At 47.0% G+C, this 18,657-nt stretch overlaps 1 protein-coding gene across 1 annotated transcript in view; it reads left to right on the top strand.

The window, feature by feature from the left end:
- The first annotated feature begins 254 nt into the window (after nucleotides 1–254).
- LOC138349785 (antizyme inhibitor 2-like) overlaps nucleotides 255–18,657 on the top strand; it is a 55,762-nt gene continuing 37,359 nt past the window's right edge. Inside the window, exons 1-3 of the mRNA XM_069308447.1 lie at nucleotides 255–272; nucleotides 1,101–1,253; nucleotides 7,350–7,850. Coding sequence (XP_069164548.1) covers nucleotides 255–272; nucleotides 1,101–1,253; nucleotides 7,350–7,850 — 672 coding nt within the window. The remainder of the gene's footprint in view (nucleotides 273–1,100; nucleotides 1,254–7,349; nucleotides 7,851–18,657) is intronic.

The following is an 18,657-nucleotide window of genomic DNA, read 5'->3' as shown; positions in this document are numbered from 1 at the left end:
TGAGAGAGCGCCAACGCCGTGACCGCACCCTGCAACGAGCAAGCAGCCAATCCCTTAACTGCTGAGTTGTCTCATCAAACCGCTGCACAAACTCGTGGAACATCACAGCGCTGTTGAATTTCACCAAGGTGCGGTGCCCACCACCCAGCTGCACCCCTGCCACGTCCTTAACTGCTACACCCAAAATTTCCAGTAACGCCTCCTCAACAACTGAGTAGTGCACACTCCCAACAAAGTCCAGCTCAATAGTAAACATGCGCCTCATAGGCGCCGTATGCAACGATATGCCACACGGCTCTCGGGCACACCAAACCGGAGCACAAAAACCATCCACTGGCAGCACTAGGGCGAGACTGAGGAACTACTGTGTAAACAACCTCCTGCGCTGACGGCTGAAAGCCAAGTCAACGTTCTGACAGGTCGTCACATTATGTTAACACCTGCCATGCATGTTATCACCTGCCATGCATGTTATCGCCTGCCATGCATGTTATCACTTGCCATGCATGTTAACACCCATCATGCATTTTAACACTTGCCATGCAAGCCCTTGAGGGGCTGGTCCCAAACCTGCACACAGAAATAACATCACATGAGACCAGAAGACATGGCAGGATGTGCAGAATACCCCCGGTGAAAAACAGAGGTGCAACTGGTACTCTGAGAGAGAACTCTATCAACATCAGAGGTCCGAGACTGTTCAACACGCTTCCACTACAAATAAGGGGCATAACTGGCCGACCCCTCACAGTGTTCAAGAGAGAACTGGATAAGCACCTCCAAAGGATGCCTGATCAACCAGGCTGTGACTCATACGTCAGGCTGCGAGCAGCCGCGTCCAACAGTCTGGTTGATCAGTCTGGCAACCAGGAGGCCTGGTCGACGACCTTGCCGCGGGGACGCTAAGCCCTGGAAGCACCTCAAGGTAACCTCAAGGTAAGGTATGCATGCTAACACCTGCCATGTATGTTAACACCTGCCATGCATGTTAACACCAGCATGACAGATGTTAACAGCTTTGATAAATCTCATTGTAAGGCCTTGCCAGTCATACTAAAAATGTTCTTAAAATTAAACCTGTACTCGTGTTCCTCACGCAGGTGTTCGACGAAGCTGAGGAGGAAGGGTTCAAGCCTTACTTGCTGAACATCGGTGGAGGGTTTCCCGGGCAGGACGACGTGCTGCTGACGAAACACGCTGACTGTATAAACAAGGCACTCAACCACTTCTTCCCTGATGACGGACGAGTTAAAGTGAGACACTCGACGACACACTCCATCTTGCGCTTGGTGTTTTGGGTTCTAGCTTTGTATATGGGAAGCTTCCTGAGAAAACCAACCTCCGTAACTCCTCTTTACCCGAGTGGCCTTATGCTTCGCTAGTATCTGCTTGCTATTGCATACACAAACCACTTAAATAACTGAAACATGTGAAGACTGAACACACAGCTACTGTTGCTAGCACAGAATGGCAGCACTACTGTGCAACTGAAGTGAAAGAAAGGACACCACTCCACTGCATGGAGCCCTTCACCTTGGTTGGTTATATATCCAACGAGAAGTGTTTACTTATAATTCATGTGGTGAGTAGGGAGTAGGTTGGTGTCATGATCATTGTTATATGTTCGTGAAGGTAAAGGTCAGCTGAGAGTTGACAGACCGAAGGGTAGCTATTGTTCCCTCCGCCCAGTAAAGTTGACCCCCACTATATTTATTGATTTGCACTCCTATTTTTTCTACAAAAGAATATTAAAGTAAATATTCAAAGAGTTTCCAAACCGATTAAACTTGTGTTATTGTGAAGCAAGCATCAGCGTGTGTCGATGATAGGCGGAACCAGCATGGCAGACAGCTTACTTATGTAAGTCTCGCTTGTGGTGGAGCATTTTCATCTCCCACGTGTTTCAACTAAGCCACTATATGTACTACATATTATAGAAATATACTGTCATTCTCAGTAACACTGAGTACTAAACATAGTCCAGATTTCATACAATATTTACTGTGTGCAAATTGATGTTATAAGAGAAGAAATTGATATTTAATTGATATCATAATATCATAGCAGAAGAAAAGGATCTTGGAGTCATAAGCCACTATTCACTAAAGGTTGCACAGCAGGTAGGGGCAGCAGGCAAAAATTTAAGCAAACCCTTTGAATAATCAAGCGTACCTTTGAATTTAAGGAAAGAAGGTAGTGTAATTGTTTAAATTTCTGATGCGGCCCCATTTGGATTATTGTATCCAAGCATGGAGACCTCATCTTCAGAAGGACATAGCTGCTCTGGAGAAAGTGCAATACTGGCCAATTGAAATTATTCCAGAGTTAAGTCAATTCCCGTATCAGGAACGGTTGAGGACCACAAGGTTAGCAACACTGCAAACCAGGCATGACAGGGCGGAGCTCATTGAAACTTTTAAAATACTGAACAATTTGGAAAAATGCTGATCCAGACAGTTTCTTCAAATGATTTTTTCAAGCCCATTTGCCTCGATGATCGTTTCCCGCTGTATTTTAAAACCTACACAGAGTTTTGGCATTTACGGCTCAGACGGGTAGGCGGTTTCTTGGGTTTATAACCCTTTGGGTGAAAAAACATCTCCTGTTCTCAGTCCTACATTGTGGTTTGTTTAGCTTGAAACTGTTGCTTCTTGTTTGTGTTGAATCTGACCTTTTGAAGAAATTTTCTGGATCAAGCGTACCTTTGGCTTTAAGGAAAGGAAAGTAGTTATTCAATTGTATAAATCTCTGGTGCGCCCTCATTTGGATTACTGTATCCAAGCATGGAGACCTCATCTCCAGTAGGACATAGCTGTTTTGGAGAAAGTGCAACAGCAGATAACAAAAATCATTCCAGAGCTAAGTTAATTCCCATATCAGGAACGGTTAGCCCTGTTGGCCACAGGGCTAACAACACTGCAAACCAGGCATGACAGGGCGGAGTTTATTGAAACTTTTAAGATACTGAACAATTTGGAAGATGTTAATGTGCACAATTTCTTCAAACGGTCAGATGTAACACAAACAAGGAGCAACAGTTTTAATCTCAACAAGCCACAATGTTGGACCAAGAACAGGAGACACTTATTCACCAACGGGGTTATAAACACACGCAACCGCCTACCCGCCGAACTTGTAAATGCCAATACTTGGTAGGTTTTAAAATACAACTAAAAAAGATCATCAGGGCAAATGGGGGGACCTTTGACAAACCGATGGCTCCCTGTCCTCATGGAGGCTACTAGTATTAGTGGTCCTCAGGTAAATTAGGTAAATTCTCCAATCAAATTCATTCCCATTGAGCACCACTCTTTATTTTATTTGTTTTATTTGTTTTAACCATTGTTTTATCCATTCTAATATTCTTCATTTATTCCATGTGCATGGAATATCCTTGACAGTCTTTCATGTGGTACCTTATGAAAGGCTTTAGCAAAATCCATGTATGCTCCATCAACTGGAAGTCCTTTGTCTGAGTTGAGATCAGGATATATTTTTAACAAACCCAAGTTGTGTCGATTTTACTCTATTGTTCTCTGAAATATGGTGAATGTACCTAATGATCTTGGTACATTCTTGTACCAAGAATGATCTTGCAGTACGTAACCTAACCAATGCCCAAATATTCACAGTATGCTTATATAATAGCGTGTTTGGAGCTGCAAGTACTCAAGTCTACCTTCCCTTTGTGCTCACTAGCATTGTAACTCCACTGACAGTTTTATTCTATAGTATATTTCAGAGTTCACTCAGAGGTCTATCCTGCTTGGGGCGGCCGCTCGCCTTGGGTGAGTCAGGGTGGTGCACATGTAGCTCACATGCTGCTATATATAGCATACCGAGGTCAGGCTTTACAACTGTGTAACCCAGGCTATATCAGTTTACATTTAGGCCCAGCAAAGCGTCCCCAGTACCTGGTTCACCTACTTGGTTTACCATTCAGACCCTGGAAATTTCCATTGCTTTTGGTTTGGTCTGAGTATTCTTTCCGAACCAGTTCTGTGCGAATCTGAGTGTTGTTCGCTGTTTGTGCTACTGTGTGACAATCGTTCCTTCTGCCTCCTCCACGATGCATGCTGGGCCAGAGACACCTATGGCCTGAGTCCGGTGGGGTTAGCGTTCCTCATGTAATTCATTTATTTCACCCCTCGTGATGATGATCAAGCATATCAGGCAGCTTCTACTGTGTGGGTTCGTTTGCCCACCTTCAGTGGTCTTGGTTGTGTGCTCATTCGGAAGCACCAGAGCTAGCACACCTTGTATTAGGTTCCTGGAATTGGTGCTGTAGGTGAACCCCACCTTGGCTCATTCTGCACCTCCTGTTCCTTACCCTTTAGGTGTGGTTGTACCTCACCCTTTGGTGGGTGTCCCATATCTTTCCAGTTTTGAAACAGGATTCAATGAAGTTCCGGTTCATCCTCGATCTTTCGGGATTGAACCAGTTCATCCCTTGCCTCCACTTTCTGGGTGACCACTTTAACCCAGGTTCGTCTCGTATTAAGGGAGAGTGTCTGGGCGATTTCCCTGAACCTCTGGAATACATATTGACACGTCTCTATTCATCTGGGGTTCGGAGATTGGTTAGGTTTTCTTGTGGGGCGTCAGGCTTACTGCTTTCGGATTCATCCCTTTGTCTTGCATCTGGCTTCCCATGTTTTATCAGGTTCGCTTGGGTCTTGGTGACTACTTCATTTGTTGGGGTTCATGTTCTGGCCTACCTCGATGGCTGGATAGTGTGGCCCTTAGTCCACATGTCTGCAAGCCATGGATCTGGCTCTGCCTCAGCTTTCTTGGTTTGGGTTCCTAGTGAACTGGGGAAAGTTCCAGTTGGTTCCGTCCCAGGTTCAGAATTGGCTGGGCCTCATGTAGTGTTCTTGATATCACTTTCCCTTCCTCCGACGACTATGCTTCGACTCCAATGCCGCCGCCTGCTGGTGTTACAGCGGCCCCAGGTGATGGCAGTTACTCGAGCTTTTTTGAGGGGCCTGAACTTTACCTGTGTTTTTTATTCTGCAGGGCAAGGTGTGGTTTCAGGGGGTTGTTCTGGTGTCTCTGGTTCTGCCCCTTTTAGCCACCACGGTGACCACTGGGTGCCGGCTTAGTTTGCCCTTCGCTGACTGCTGCATCATCAGCATCCTTTTCGGCCTTTTCAGGATTCAGTTACCTGGCACCTTCCCTCCCCCTTGCTTGACGTCTTCACACGTGCCTCAGCTTTGGGTTGGGGCTTTGCGACCAGCGCTTACCAGACCATTCAGGGTCACTGGCCACCCCTCTTTGGGGTGCAAAGTTCGGTGCTTAAGTTTGTAGATATGTGGCATGCTCTCAGGAGGATTAGGATTCCTCCGGGATCGATGATGAGGATCCGTTCGGACTGTGACCCAGTGGTTCATGGTTTGAACTAGGGAGTATGCTCTTTATTCTCTTGCCCTTAGGAATTGGACTCTTGAGTGTATATCATCTGCTGGATTCTCAAGGTGTGGTTCTCCACATGGTTCACATTCAGGAAGTGTCTAGTGCTCTCTTGGATGGTCTGTTCCAGTTCCTTCCTGTCATCATCGAATGCATCGTCAACTCTGCCTCCTGCCTTCGTGTTCTTCCTCTTTATGTAGCTTCATACCCATTTACAAGGCCCTCATTATGGGTCCCATTCAGTTGGACTGGTGGCAGTGGGGATTTCTGTGTCTCTTGTTAAAGTACAACCAATGGAGGGTTGTTCTTCAGGCTACTTGGTGGCCAGCTCAGCCTTGGTTTTAGGCACTGATTGCTTGATATCTGAACTCGGGTGTTTTTCCTTGGTATCACTTCTTTCAGAAGATCGGCCCATTGACGTCTCATCTCCGTGGCTTTTCCTGTCTGGTATTTTGCATGCATCTTTATAGCCATTTCTTCGGTGATCAGGTGGCTACGTAAATCGTGCCCCACTTACTGTTGTCTTTTCGGCAGCATTATGAGTTTTTTTAGTGCTCTTTATGCACTGAGTTCCTCGACTCTGCGTGCATTCAGAGCGCCGCGCTATACACACTCACCTCCCATCCGAGCTCTCCACCCCTGGCCTCACTCAGCTCTTTGCCCTGCTCCAGGCCTCACTCAGCTCTTTGCCCTGCTCCTGGCCTCACTCAGCTCTTTGCCCTGCTCCTGGCCTCACTCAGCTCTTTGCCCTGCTCCAGGCCTCACTCAGCTCTTTGCCCTGCTCCAGGCCTCACTCGGCTCTTTGCCCTGCTCCTGGCCTCACTCAGCTCTTTGCCCTGCTCCTGGCCTCACTCGGCTCTTTGCCCTGCTCCTGGCCTCACTCAGCTCTTTGCCCTGCTCCTGGCCTCACTCGGCTCTTTACCCTGCTCCTGGCCTCACTCGGCTCTTTGCCCTGCTCCTGGCCTCACTCGGCTCTTTGCCCTGCTCATGGCCTCACTCGGCTCTTTGCCCTGCTCCTGGCCTCACTCAGCTCTTTGTCCTGCTCCTGGCCTCACTCGGCTCTTTGCCCTGCTCCTGGCCTCGCTCGGCTCTTTGCCCTGCTCCTGGCCTCACTCAGCTCTTTGCCCTGCTCCTGGCCTCACTCGGCTCTTTGCCCTGCTCCTGGCCTCACTCAGCTCTTTGCCCTGCTCCTGGCCTCACTCGGCTCTTTACCCTGCTCCTGGCCTCACTCAGCTCTTTGCCCTGCTCCTGGCCTCACTCGGCTCTTTACCCTGCTCCTGGCCTCACTCGGCTCTTTGCCCTGCTCCTGGCCTCACTCGGCTCTTTGCCCTGCTCCTGGCCTCACTCGGCTCTTTACCCTGCTCCTGGCCTCACTCGGCTCTTTACCCTGCTCCTGGCCTCACTCGGCTCTTTGCCCTGCTCCTGGCCTCACTCGGCTCTTTGCCCTGCTCCTGGCCTCACTCGGCTCTTTGCCCTGCTCCTGGCCTCACTCGGCTCTTTGCCCTGCTCCTGGCCTCACTCGGCTCTTTGCCCTGCTCCTGGCCTCACTCGGCTCTTTGCCCTGCTCCTGGCCTCACTCGGCTCTTTGCCCTGCTCCTGGTTCTTCACTACACTGCCAACAAACCGACTGCTGTAACCAAGACTATACAAAATAGATAACAAAAAAAACACTAAACTCTGTGTGTCTAATCAACCAAATATGTTCACGTTAACATTCATTACATATATTTCTAATTTAAATGTTTAAAACGTACAAAGATATTTTAAAATGCACTGTATATCATGACTATATTTGTTGTCTTGCATGGAGAACATTTACAGAAAGAGCGATTTTTAATAGAGCTATATTTATTGCATTTAGTAGTTCATATACTGATAGCATTGCATTTGATTTCAATGCATTGTAATTGATCTGAATTTTACATAATTCATCATGACAGGTGATTAGTGAGCCAGGTCGTTACGTGGCGACCAAATGCTTCACCCTGGTGACGACCATCATTGGTAAGAGACGAGTGGTGGTGGAGGGACAGGTCCACCCCACCTCCAACTGCCAGGGGCAGGTCCACCCCACCTCCAACAGCCAGGGGCAGGTCCACCCCACCTCCAACTGCCAGGGGCAGGTCCACCCCACCTCCAACAGCCAGGGGCAGGTCCACCCCACCTCCAACAGCCAGGGGCAGGTCCACCCCACCTCCAACAGCCAGGGGCAGGTCCACCCCACCTCCAACAGCCAGGGGCAGGTCCACCCCACCTCCAACAGCCAGGGACAAGTAGGGGTGCAGGTGTCGGGACCCCCAACCACCAGTGGCCAGGAACAGACTGGGACGCAGGAGTCGGAGCACCCCGCGACCGTCATGTACTACATCAACGAAGGCACCTACTCCTCTTTTGCTTTAACCAGAACTCATTTCGTCCCTGACCCCCCAACACCACTGGAGGTAAGGACACTATAGTAAGGAAACTGTTTAAAAATAAAATGAACTTTGGTTTGTAATATATATAATCTACAGTATATCTCTAAAAGACAATGATCCCATCCGTTGTTCGATGTTGGGAGCTTGACGCATGGGGTCTAGCCTCAAACTTTGCAGGGTGACTTGTCTTCCTTCCGGGATGATCATAGTACTGAGACTGAGCTTCTTAGCCAACGTTTTCATGAAATAGCAAATGACTAATTTTCAATTTCAGAAAATACCATACTCTGTCCTCACTAATCCGTGCAGTCGCAATGGTCGAACACTTTCTTCTGTTAATTATCTTACCTCTATCCATACTAATACTCACCTAGATAAGTAATGACTGTGGGAGCAAAATGAGAGTGGGAGTATGCTACAGGGCTGACAGCAGCAGCAGAGGATGTTGCTGATCTGTATTATGTGATCAAAGCCGCATCAGAAACCCAAACCCTAATAATGAGGGATTTTATCCACGAGACCATAGAATGGGCAACTCTAACTTCACAAGCAGAGGAAGAATAATTTCTAGACCTGGTGCAGTACTCCTTTCTAATACAGCATGTGGTAGAGCCCACACGTGGTAGCAGCATACTATACTAGGTCGGGTGCCCCCGACCGTCCAAGTGGTTGGGGGCACCATTCATATCCCCCCCCCCCCCCCCCCCCCGTCACATCCCAAATCCTTATCTTGTCCCCTTCCAAGTGCTATATAGTCATAATGGCTTGCCGCTTTCCCCTGATAATTCCTTCCTTGTGCTGACAACAGAGGGCATGATTGATCAAATTCAGTTAGGGTAAAAGCTAACCTCCTCATGTGATCACGTTATTTTAAGATGGACTACATATACAGAAACCCACATAGAGGCCCGTGATGATGAATTTCTAGTGTGACATGATATGAAATAGAGCAGTAACTATTCTGGCAGGTGTTGTGCCAAACAGTAACTATTCTGACAGGTGTTGTGCCAAACAGTAACTATTCTGGCAGGTGTTGTGCCAAACAGTAACTATTCTGGCAGGTGTTGTGCCGAACAGTAACTATTCTGGCAGGTGTTGTGCCGAACAGTAACTATTCTGGCAGGTGTTGTGCCAAACGCACATTAATAAAAAAAAATAAAATGAAATAATTCTGCTTGGGTCCTCTACAGTGTATCAATTGCAGGCAAAAAAACAAAGAATAAAAACTTTAAACATTTAATATAACAAAAAGTTACTTTAATTTTACACAAAATTACAAGTAACCATTAATGAAAGCAAAACCCCTTATCCACTTGGCTTAAACACAAACAAAAGAGAGATATATACATATGAATTTTACATTAATAACAGAGGTACAGGAAATACTTTATACCAAATGCTATGTACATTCACCATCACCTGTGGTCGAGAGTAGATGCTAAAGCAATGAGCACTAAAAGGGTAGTCTGCTGTGCTGGACGCTGGCAACCCTTATATATGGGGCATGACGTCATAGTTGGCGCAAATTCTGGAGCTGTAGACTAGAAGCCGGCAAGATAATGAAAGGTAGAGTGGAGTGGGGAGGGAGAGGCGTGTCTAGACAATACGTTTTGTTGTTGTTGAAGTCGAGTCTTGATGTTGGAGTATGCAGATTCATTGGTGGTAAGGAACAGGCAGAATCTACTGCTATGCAGGAGATAACCATAACAGCTTCTCCCTGAAGCCTGTTCCTATCGCCTGAAATGCTGCTGCAGAGTGGAGATATGAATGAAGTGGCGGGTTCCACCTCATGGACTCTCGAGAGTGCGTCGTTTGAGACGACGTCGTTCGAGATATTGATACGAAATATGTTGATGATGTAATGTTGCAGTGCTCAGTGTGAAGTACGAGTTTATTGGAGAACAGAACCCTGCTTTTCCTTCCTGCTTTACCTTACTGGGAAAGCCAGATGACTCAAACAGAAAACGGGAAACTACATCACTTTCGTGAACCGATTTCATTTCAAATTAAGTCCATTTTTGGCCATAGCGCGGATACGAGCAAAAAGCGACGTTATTTTTAAGAGGACGGGTTGGAATAAGAGTAAGAGAGGGGAAGGTGAGAGAGAAGAGTGAGGGATAGGGTGATAGAGAGAGGGGGAGAGAGAGAGAGAGAGAGAGAGAGAGAGAGAGAGAGAGAGAGAGAGAGAGAGAGAGAGAGAGAGAGAGAGAGAGAGAGAGAGAGAGAGAGAGAGAGAGAGAGAGAGAGAGAGCGAAAGTGAGAGGGAGAGGGAGAATGTGAGGGAGAGAGAGAGGGAAGGTGAAAAGAGGGGGTGAGAGTGAAAGAGGGAGGTGGGTGTCACATTTTTGGGGGGTTTGTGCCCCCCAAAATGGGAGGTAGGAAGAGGGGTGTTATGGGGGAGCGAGGGGATAGGAAGGTGAAGAGCGAGATTTAAACTGATCAGTCTCTCACGGAAGTGTTGCCATGTGTGCGTGTGTGTGTGTGTGTGTACTCACCTATTTGTGCCTGCAGGATCGAGCACTGATTCTTGGATCCCGCCTTTCGAGCATCGGTTGTTTACAGCAATGACTCCGGTCCTATTTCCCTATCATACCTACTTTTAAAATAATAATAGAATTTGCTTCCACAACCTGCTCCTTAAGTGCGTTCCATTTTTCCACTACTCTCACACTAAAAAAAAAAAAAAAAACTTCTTAACACCTCTGTGACTCATCTAAGTTTCCAGCTTCCACCCATGTCCCCTCATTCTGTTACTATTAGGTGTGAACATTTCGTCAATCTCCACTCTGTCAATCCCCCCCCCCCCCAAGTATTTTATACGTTTTTATCATATCTCCCCTTTCCCTTCTTTTTTCTAGTGTCGTAAGGCTCAGTTCCTTCAGGCACTTTTCATGCCCCATCCCTTGTAATGCTGGGGACGAGTCTCGTTGCAAACTTCTCTTCAGTTTCTTTGTGTGTTTCTTCAGATGGGGACTCCATGATTATGTTATGGCCACAATGGGTCGCAATCGAGTTCTTTGATAGAGGAACCAATGTTCTGGTATCCGACCCCAAGTTAGTAGTTGCTTTCAAGGAGTGAGCTTGGTAATGCAAGTAAAACACAATGGGGGAGTTGCATTGAATACGACACTTCAACAATTAACAATATATTCACATATAATCACTTCCCCATCACCTTAAATATAATCATAAACGAAGTACTACTACACTGATATATACACAAGTGTCGCTCTCATAGGACACTAAGCGCTCCTCTATGCTCATGCGGTGCAGCCTTGTCAGCTACCGTGTTCCCTCAACACACAGTACCGTCCTCAACCAGTACTGGGAAACACCAACGAGTCTACCCTGGCCATGGACCAGCCTATACACAGTCTCACTAGGTGCTCCTTGTGAACGCCCACAATGACTCTCCAGCCTGGTGCTGGCAGAGAACATCAGCCTCGCGCTGCTGGGCCTCTACACGAACAAATACAATGGTAGCGAACTCCTGGCAGGAGCTTCTTGCAACACGCTAGTTACACTCCTCCGTAGCACCTCACAGTCGGTCGTCTCTTCCTCTAGCCAGTCCCGGGATACACCGAATTCTGTCACTGCCACTTCACAGGCAGACAGCAGACACTACACAGTTTCTCTTCGGCGGCGGCTCACTGCTCACATAAAGCAGAATTGAGTAGAGAGATAATAGGCAGCCCTCGGTAGGCTGACTGTCTTCGTACCACCGCAGCCCTACGTCGTCTCTGTGGATACAGACACGTCATCAGTAAACTGATCAGTACTTGGGACACTAGGAAATACCACTTACGGACTCTGACATAGACATACAACTCATCCTACAATAGATGGCGCTGATTTTCTAGGCACCACCTTACCAGAGGTCAGCAACAGCGACTCTTCGGGCTGACCAAGGCAAGAATCTAGAGTCTCTGACAGGTATCCTACTGCCACCACCAGATGGCGTCGTACATTTTGTGCGGGTTAAGGGAGCAGATTTACAGCTGGCATACTCTAAGACTGGCCTCACGCAGGCAGTGTAAAACGCCCTAAATGCCTCCTTACTTAGGTTTGGTGTATGGTGTGTGTGTGTGTGTGTGTGTGTGTGTGTGTGTGTGTGTGTGTGTGTGTGTGTGTGTGTGTGTGTGTGTGTGTGTGTGTGTGTGTGTGTGTGTGTGTGTGTGTGGTATGTGTGTGTGTGTGTACTCACCTAATTGTGCTTGCGGGGGTTGAGCTCTGGCTCTTTGGTCCCGCCTCTCAACCGTCAATCTACAGGTGTATAGGGTCCTGAGCCTATTGGGCTCTATCATATCTACACTTGAAACTGTGTATGGAGTCAGCCTCCACCACTTCACTTCCTAATGCATTCCATTTGTCAACCACTCTGACACTAAAAAAGTTCTTTCTAATATATCTGTAGCTCATTTGGGCACTCAGTTTCCACCTGTGTCCCCTTGTGCGTGTGCCCCTTGTGTTAAATAACCTGTCTTTATCTACCCTGTCGATTCCCTTGAGAATCTTGAATGTGGTGATCATGTCCTCCCCAACTCTTCTGTCTTCCAGCGAAGTGAGGTTTAATTCCCGTAGTCTCTCCTCATAGCTCATACCTCTCAGCTCGGGTACTAGTCTGGTGGCAAACCTTTGAACCTTTTCCAGTTTAGTCTTATCCTTGAATAGATATGGACTCCATGCTGGAGCTGCATACTCCAGGATTGGCCTGACATATGTGGTATACAAAGTTCTGAATGATTCCTTACACAAGTTTCTGAATGCCGTTCTTATGTTGGCCAGCCTGGCATATGCCGCTGATGTTATCCTCTTGATATGGGCTGCAGGGGACAGGTCTGGCGTGATGTCAACCCCCAAGTCTTTTTCTCTCTCTGACTCTTGAAGAATTTCATCTCCCAGATGATACTTAGTATCTGGCCTCCTGCTCCCTACACCTATCTTCATTACATTACATTTGCTTGGATTAAACTCTAACAACCATTTGTTCGACCATTCCTTCAGCTTGACTAGGTCTTCTCGAAGCCTCAAGCTGTCCTCCTCTGTCTTAATCCTTCTCATCATTTTGGCATCATCAGCAAACATTGAGAGAAATGAATCTATACGCTCCGGGAGATCATTTACATATATCAGAAACAAGATAGGACCGAGTACAAAGCCCTATGGGACTCCACTGGTGACTTCACACCAATCTGAGGTCTCACCCCTCACCGTAATTCTCTGCTTTCTATTGCTTAGGTACTCCCTTATCCACTGGAGCACCTTACCAGCTACACCTGCCTGTCTCTCCAGCTTATGTACCAGCCGCTTATGCGGTACTGTGTCAAAGGCTTTCCGACAATCCAAGAAAATGCAGTCCGCCCAGCCTTCTCTTTCTTGTTTAATCTTTGTCACCTGGTCGTAGAATTCTATTAAGCCAGTATGGCAGGATTTACCCTCCCTGAACCCATGTTGGCGATTTGTTATGAACTCCCTTCTCTCCAGATGTGTTACTAGGTTTTTCTCACGATCTTCTCCATCACCTTGCATGGTATCCAAGTCAAGGACACTGGCCTGTAGTTCAGTGCCTCTTGCCTGTCGCCCTTTTTGTATATTGGGACCACATTCGCTGTCTTCCATATTTCTGGTAGGTCTCCCATCTCCAGTGACCTACTATACACTATGGAGAGTGGCAAGCAAAGTGCCTCTGCACACTCTTTCAGTACCCATGGCGAGATCCCGTCTGGACCAACAGCCTTTCTAACCTCCAGATCCAGCAGGTGTCTCTTGACCTCCTCTCTCGTAATTTCAAACCCTTCCAAGGCCGCCTGGTTTACTTCCCTTTCTCCTAGCACAGTAACCTCACCTTGTTCTGTTGTGAAGACCTCCTGGAACCTCTTGTTGAGTTCTTCACATACCTCTGTCATTCTCTGTATACCTGTCCTCGCCTGTTTTAAGTTTCACTACCTGTTCTTTCACTGTTGTTTTCCTCCTGATGTGACTATAGAGCAGCTTTGGTTCGGTCTTAGCTTTGTTTGCTATATCATTTTCATGAATTTTCTCTGCTTCTCTTCTCACCCTGACGTACTCATTCCTGGTTCTCTGGTATCTCTCTCTGCTTTCTGGTGTTCTGTTATTCCGGAAGTTCTTCCACACCCTTTTGTTCAGTTTCTTTGCTTCCATACATGCCCTATTATACCATGGATTCTTCTTTTGCTTCTCGGATTTTTCCCTTTGGACCGGGATGAACCTGTTTACTGCCTCTAGACACTTTTGGGTGACATTGTCCATCATATCTTGTACAGACTTAGCTCTGAGGTCTGTGTCCCAAGGTATTTCCCCTTAGGAAACTTCTCATTTCCTCATAGTTCCCCTTTCGGTATGCCAGCCTTTTGTTTCCTAGTTCTTTTTGGGGGGAGATAATTACTAGCTCTACCAGGTACTCAAAGTTCAATACATTGTGGTCACTCATTCCCAAGGGTGCTTCCATCTTAACTTCCCTTATATCCCTCTCATTTAGGGTAAATATCAGATCGAGCATGGCTGGTTCATCTTCTCCTCTCATTCTTGTTGGTTCCTTGATGTGCTGGGTTAGAAAATGTTTTGTTGCCACGTCCAGCAGCTTAGCTCTCCATGTTTCTGGTCCTCCATGCGGGTCTCTGTTCTCCCAATCTATCTTCCTGTGGTTAAAGTCTCTCATGATTAGTAGTCCAGATCCATTCCTGTTAGCAACAGAAGCTGCTCTCTCTATTATGTTAATGGTGGCCATGTTGTTTCTATCATATTCCTGTCTGGGTCTTCTGTCATTTGGTGGTGGATTATATATGACTACGACTATAATTTTTTTGTCCTCCAGTTGTTATGGTACCTGTTATGTAGTCACTGAAACCTTCACAGCCCTGAATAGCCATCTCCTCAAAATCCCAGCCTTTTCTTACCAGCAGAGCTACACCACCCCCACCTCTTCCTTCTCTCTCTTTCCTCATAATATAATAGTCCTGTGGGAACACTGCATTTGTTATGATTTTCGTTAGCTTTGTTTCTGTGAGTGCTATTATGTCTGGGTGTTCTACTAGTACCCATTCTCCATGTTCATTTGCTTTATTTGTAATTCCATCTATGTTAGTGTACATTGCCTTGAGACTCACTTTCTTCTGTCCCTTCTCAAAGCGCCTCCTTGGTGAGTGTTCTGCTGGTGGGGGAAGCTGCTCCTGGGTGTGAGGATTTGTGAGGTGGATAACAGGGTCTCAGAGGATATTGGGGTGCGGGGCGGGGGGGTTAAGTGAAAGGGGTTGACAGGGAGGGTGTGGGATGAAGGGGGAGGGAGGACAGGAAGGAAAAAGGGGGGAGGGAAGACATGGCAGGAGGAGGGGAGGGAAGACATGGCAGGAGGATGGGAGGGAAGACATGGCAGGAGGAGGGGAGGGAAGACATGGCAGGAGGAGGGGAGGGGTAGCAGGGGTGGGAATGGGGTATGAGGGTAGGGAGATTTGGCTGAGCATTTGAGTGGGGGCAAAGAGGGTTTGGGGTAGGGTTTTTTTATGCAGAGGAGGGTGGTGGGGTTGCTCTTCCCTCTGGTGTTACTGGGTAGCTAGTTGTGGTTTCCCCCTCACATTTGGGGATGTTGTGTTGGGAGCGGTGGTTTCCTGGTTTTCCCCTCTCGCCCTGCACTTCTTCCTTGCTTCTGCCGCCACGGCTCTCTCCTCCCTCGTCATGTCCCTCTGGAGGAATACTTTTCTTAATTCTCCCACATATTGCAGGTGGCTCTTTCTCTTTAGAATCATCTCCTTTGTGTTCTCGTTTGCAAACACTATCTTTAACACATGGTCTCAGTCTTTGTTGTACCAGCCTAACCTGAAAACCTTCTCAATTTTATGCTCAGCCCCTTCCATCTCTAGTGCTTTCAGTATTTCGTTCACTGCCACAGTGTGCTCGTTCACTGCTCACACAGTGTGTGTATGTGTGTGTGTGTGTGTGTGTGTGTGGGTGTACTCACCTAGTTGTACTCACCTAGTTGTGCTTGCGGAGTTGAGCTCTGGCTCTTTGGTCCCGCCTCTCAAAAGTCAATAAACAGGTGTACAGATTCCTGAGCCTATTGGGCTCTATCATATCTACACTTGAAACTGTGTATGGAGTCAGCCTCCACCACATCACTGCCTAATGCATTCCATTTGTCAACCACTCTGACACTAAAAAAGTTATTTCTAATATCTCTGTGGCTCATTTGGGCACTCAGTTTCCACCTGTGTCCCCTTGTGCGTGTGCCCCTTGTGTTAAATAGCCTGTCTTTATCTACCCTGTCGATTCCCTTGAGAATCTTGAATGTGGTGATCATGTCCCCCCTAACTCTTCTGTCTTCCAGCGAAGTGAGGTTTAATTCCCGTAGTCTCTCCTTGTAGCTCATACCTCTCAGCTCGGGTACTAGTCTGGTGGCAAATCTTTGAACCTTTTCCAGTTTAGTCTTATCCTTGACTAGATATGGACTCCATGCTGGGGCTGCATACTCCAGGATTGGCCTGACATATGTGGTATACAAAGTTCTGAAAGATTCCTTACACAAGTTTCTAAAGGCCGTTCTTATGTTAGCCAACCTGGCATATGCTGCTGCTGTTATCCTCTTGATGTGAGCATCAGGGGACAAGTCTGGCGTGATATCAACCCCCAGGTCTTTCTCTCTCTCGGACTCTTGAAGTATTTCATCTCCCAAGTGATACCTTGTATCTGGTCTCCTGCTTCCTACCCCTATCTTCATTACATTACATTTGCTTGGATTAAACTCTAACAGCCATTTGTTCGACCATTCCTGCAGCTTGTCCAGGTCTTCTTGAAGCCTCAAGCTGTCCTCTTTCTTAATCCTTCTCATAATTTTGGCGTCGTCAGCAAACATTGAGAGGAATGAGTCTATACCCTCTGGGAGATCATTTACGTATATCAGAAACAGGATAGGTCCAAGTACAGAGCCCTGTGGGACTCCACTGGTGACTTCACGCCAGTCTGAGGTCTCACCCCTCACTGTAACTCTCTGCTTCCTATTGTTTAGGTACTCCCTTATCCACTGGAGCGCCCTACCAGTTACTCCTGCCTGTTTCTCTAGCTTATGCATCAACCTTTTATGGGGTACTGTGTCAAAGGCTTTCCGACAGTCCAAAAAAATGCAGTCCGCCCACCCTTCTCTTTCTTGTTTAATCTTTGTCACCTGATCGTAGAATTCTATCAATCCTGTAAGGCAAGATTTACCCTCCCTGAACCCATGTTGATGGGTTGTCACGAAGTCTCTTCTCTCCAGATGTGTTACTAGGTTTTTTCTCACAATCTTCTCCATCACCTTGCATGGTATACAAGTTAAGGACACTGGCCTGTAGTTCAGTGCCTCTTGTCTATCACCCTTTTTGTATATTGGTACTACATTAGCAGTCTTCCATATTTCTGGTAGGTCCCCCGTTTCCAGTGACCTACTATACACTATGGAGAGTGGTAGGCAAAGTGCTCCTGCACACTCTTTCGATACCCATGGCGAGATTCCATCCGGCCCAACAGCTTTTCTCACATCCAGCTCCAATAGGTGCTTCTTGACCTCATCTCTTGTAATTTCGAACCTATCCAAGGTCACCTGGTTTGCTACCACCTCTTCTAGCGCCGCGACATCTCCCTGTTCTATTGTAAAGACCTCTGGAACCTTTTGTTGAGTTCTTCACACACCTCTTTGTCATTCTCTGTGTACCTGTCCTCGCCCACCCTAAGTTTCATCACCTATTCCTTCACTGTTGTCTTCCTCCTGATGTGACTGTGTAGTAGCCTTGGTTCGGTCTTGGCTTTATTAGCTATATCATTTTCATACCTTTTCTCAGCTGCTCTTCTCACACTGACATACTCGTTCCTGGTTCTCTGGTATCTCTCTCTACTTTCTGGTGTTCTGTTATTACGGAAGTTCCTCCATGCCCTTTTGTTCTGCTCCTTTGCTTTCATACATTCCTTATTAAACCACGGATTCTTCCTTTGCTTCTCTGTTTTTTCCTGTCGGGCTGGGACAAACCTGCTTACAGCCTCCTGACATTGTTGGGTGACATAGTCCATCATGTCTTGTACGGACTTGGTTCCGAGTTCTGTGTCCCAATGTATATCCCATAGGAATTTATTCATTTCCTCATAGTTTACCTTTCGGTACGCCAGCCCTTTGGTTCCCAGTTCTTTTTTGGGGGTGATAATTCCCAGCTCAACCAGGTACTCAAAGCTCATTACACTATGATCACTCATTCCCAAGGGGGCTTCCAACTTAACTTCCCTTATATCCGACTCATTTAGGGTAAATATCAGATCAAGCAAGGCTGGTTCATCCCCTCCTCTCATTCTTGTCGGTCCCTTGACGTGTTGACTTAGAAAGTTTCTTGTTGCCACATCCAGCAGCTTAGCTCTCCATGTGTCTGGGCCTCCATGTGGGTCTCTGTTCCCCCAATCTATCTTCCCATGGTTGAAGTCTCCCATGATTAGAAGTCTGGATCCGTTCCTGCTAGCCACAGAAGCTGCTCTCTCAAAAAGAGAGAGAAAATATTGATGGTGGCCAAGTTGTTTCTATCATATTCCTGTCTGGGTGTGTGTGTATGTATTCACCTAGTTGTGTTTGCGGGGGTTGAGCTTTGCTCTTTCGGCCCGCCTCTCAACTGTCAATCAACTGTTTACTAACTACACTACTTTTTTTTTTTTCCCCCACACCACACACACACACACCCCAGGAAGCTGCCCGTGACAGCTGACTAACTCCCAGGTACCTATTTACTGCTAGGTAACAGGGGCATTCAGGGTGAAAGAAACTTTGCCCATTTGTTTCTGCCTCGTGCGGGAATCGAACCCGCGC

This window comes from Procambarus clarkii, chromosome 62 (genome assembly GCF_040958095.1).
Source record: "Procambarus clarkii isolate CNS0578487 chromosome 62, FALCON_Pclarkii_2.0, whole genome shotgun sequence".
In the NCBI taxonomy this organism is placed as follows: domain Eukaryota; kingdom Metazoa; phylum Arthropoda; class Malacostraca; order Decapoda; family Cambaridae; genus Procambarus; species Procambarus clarkii.
Note: the sequence above shows the minus strand (reverse complement) of the source record. Positions and strands in the feature narration are given on the sequence as shown.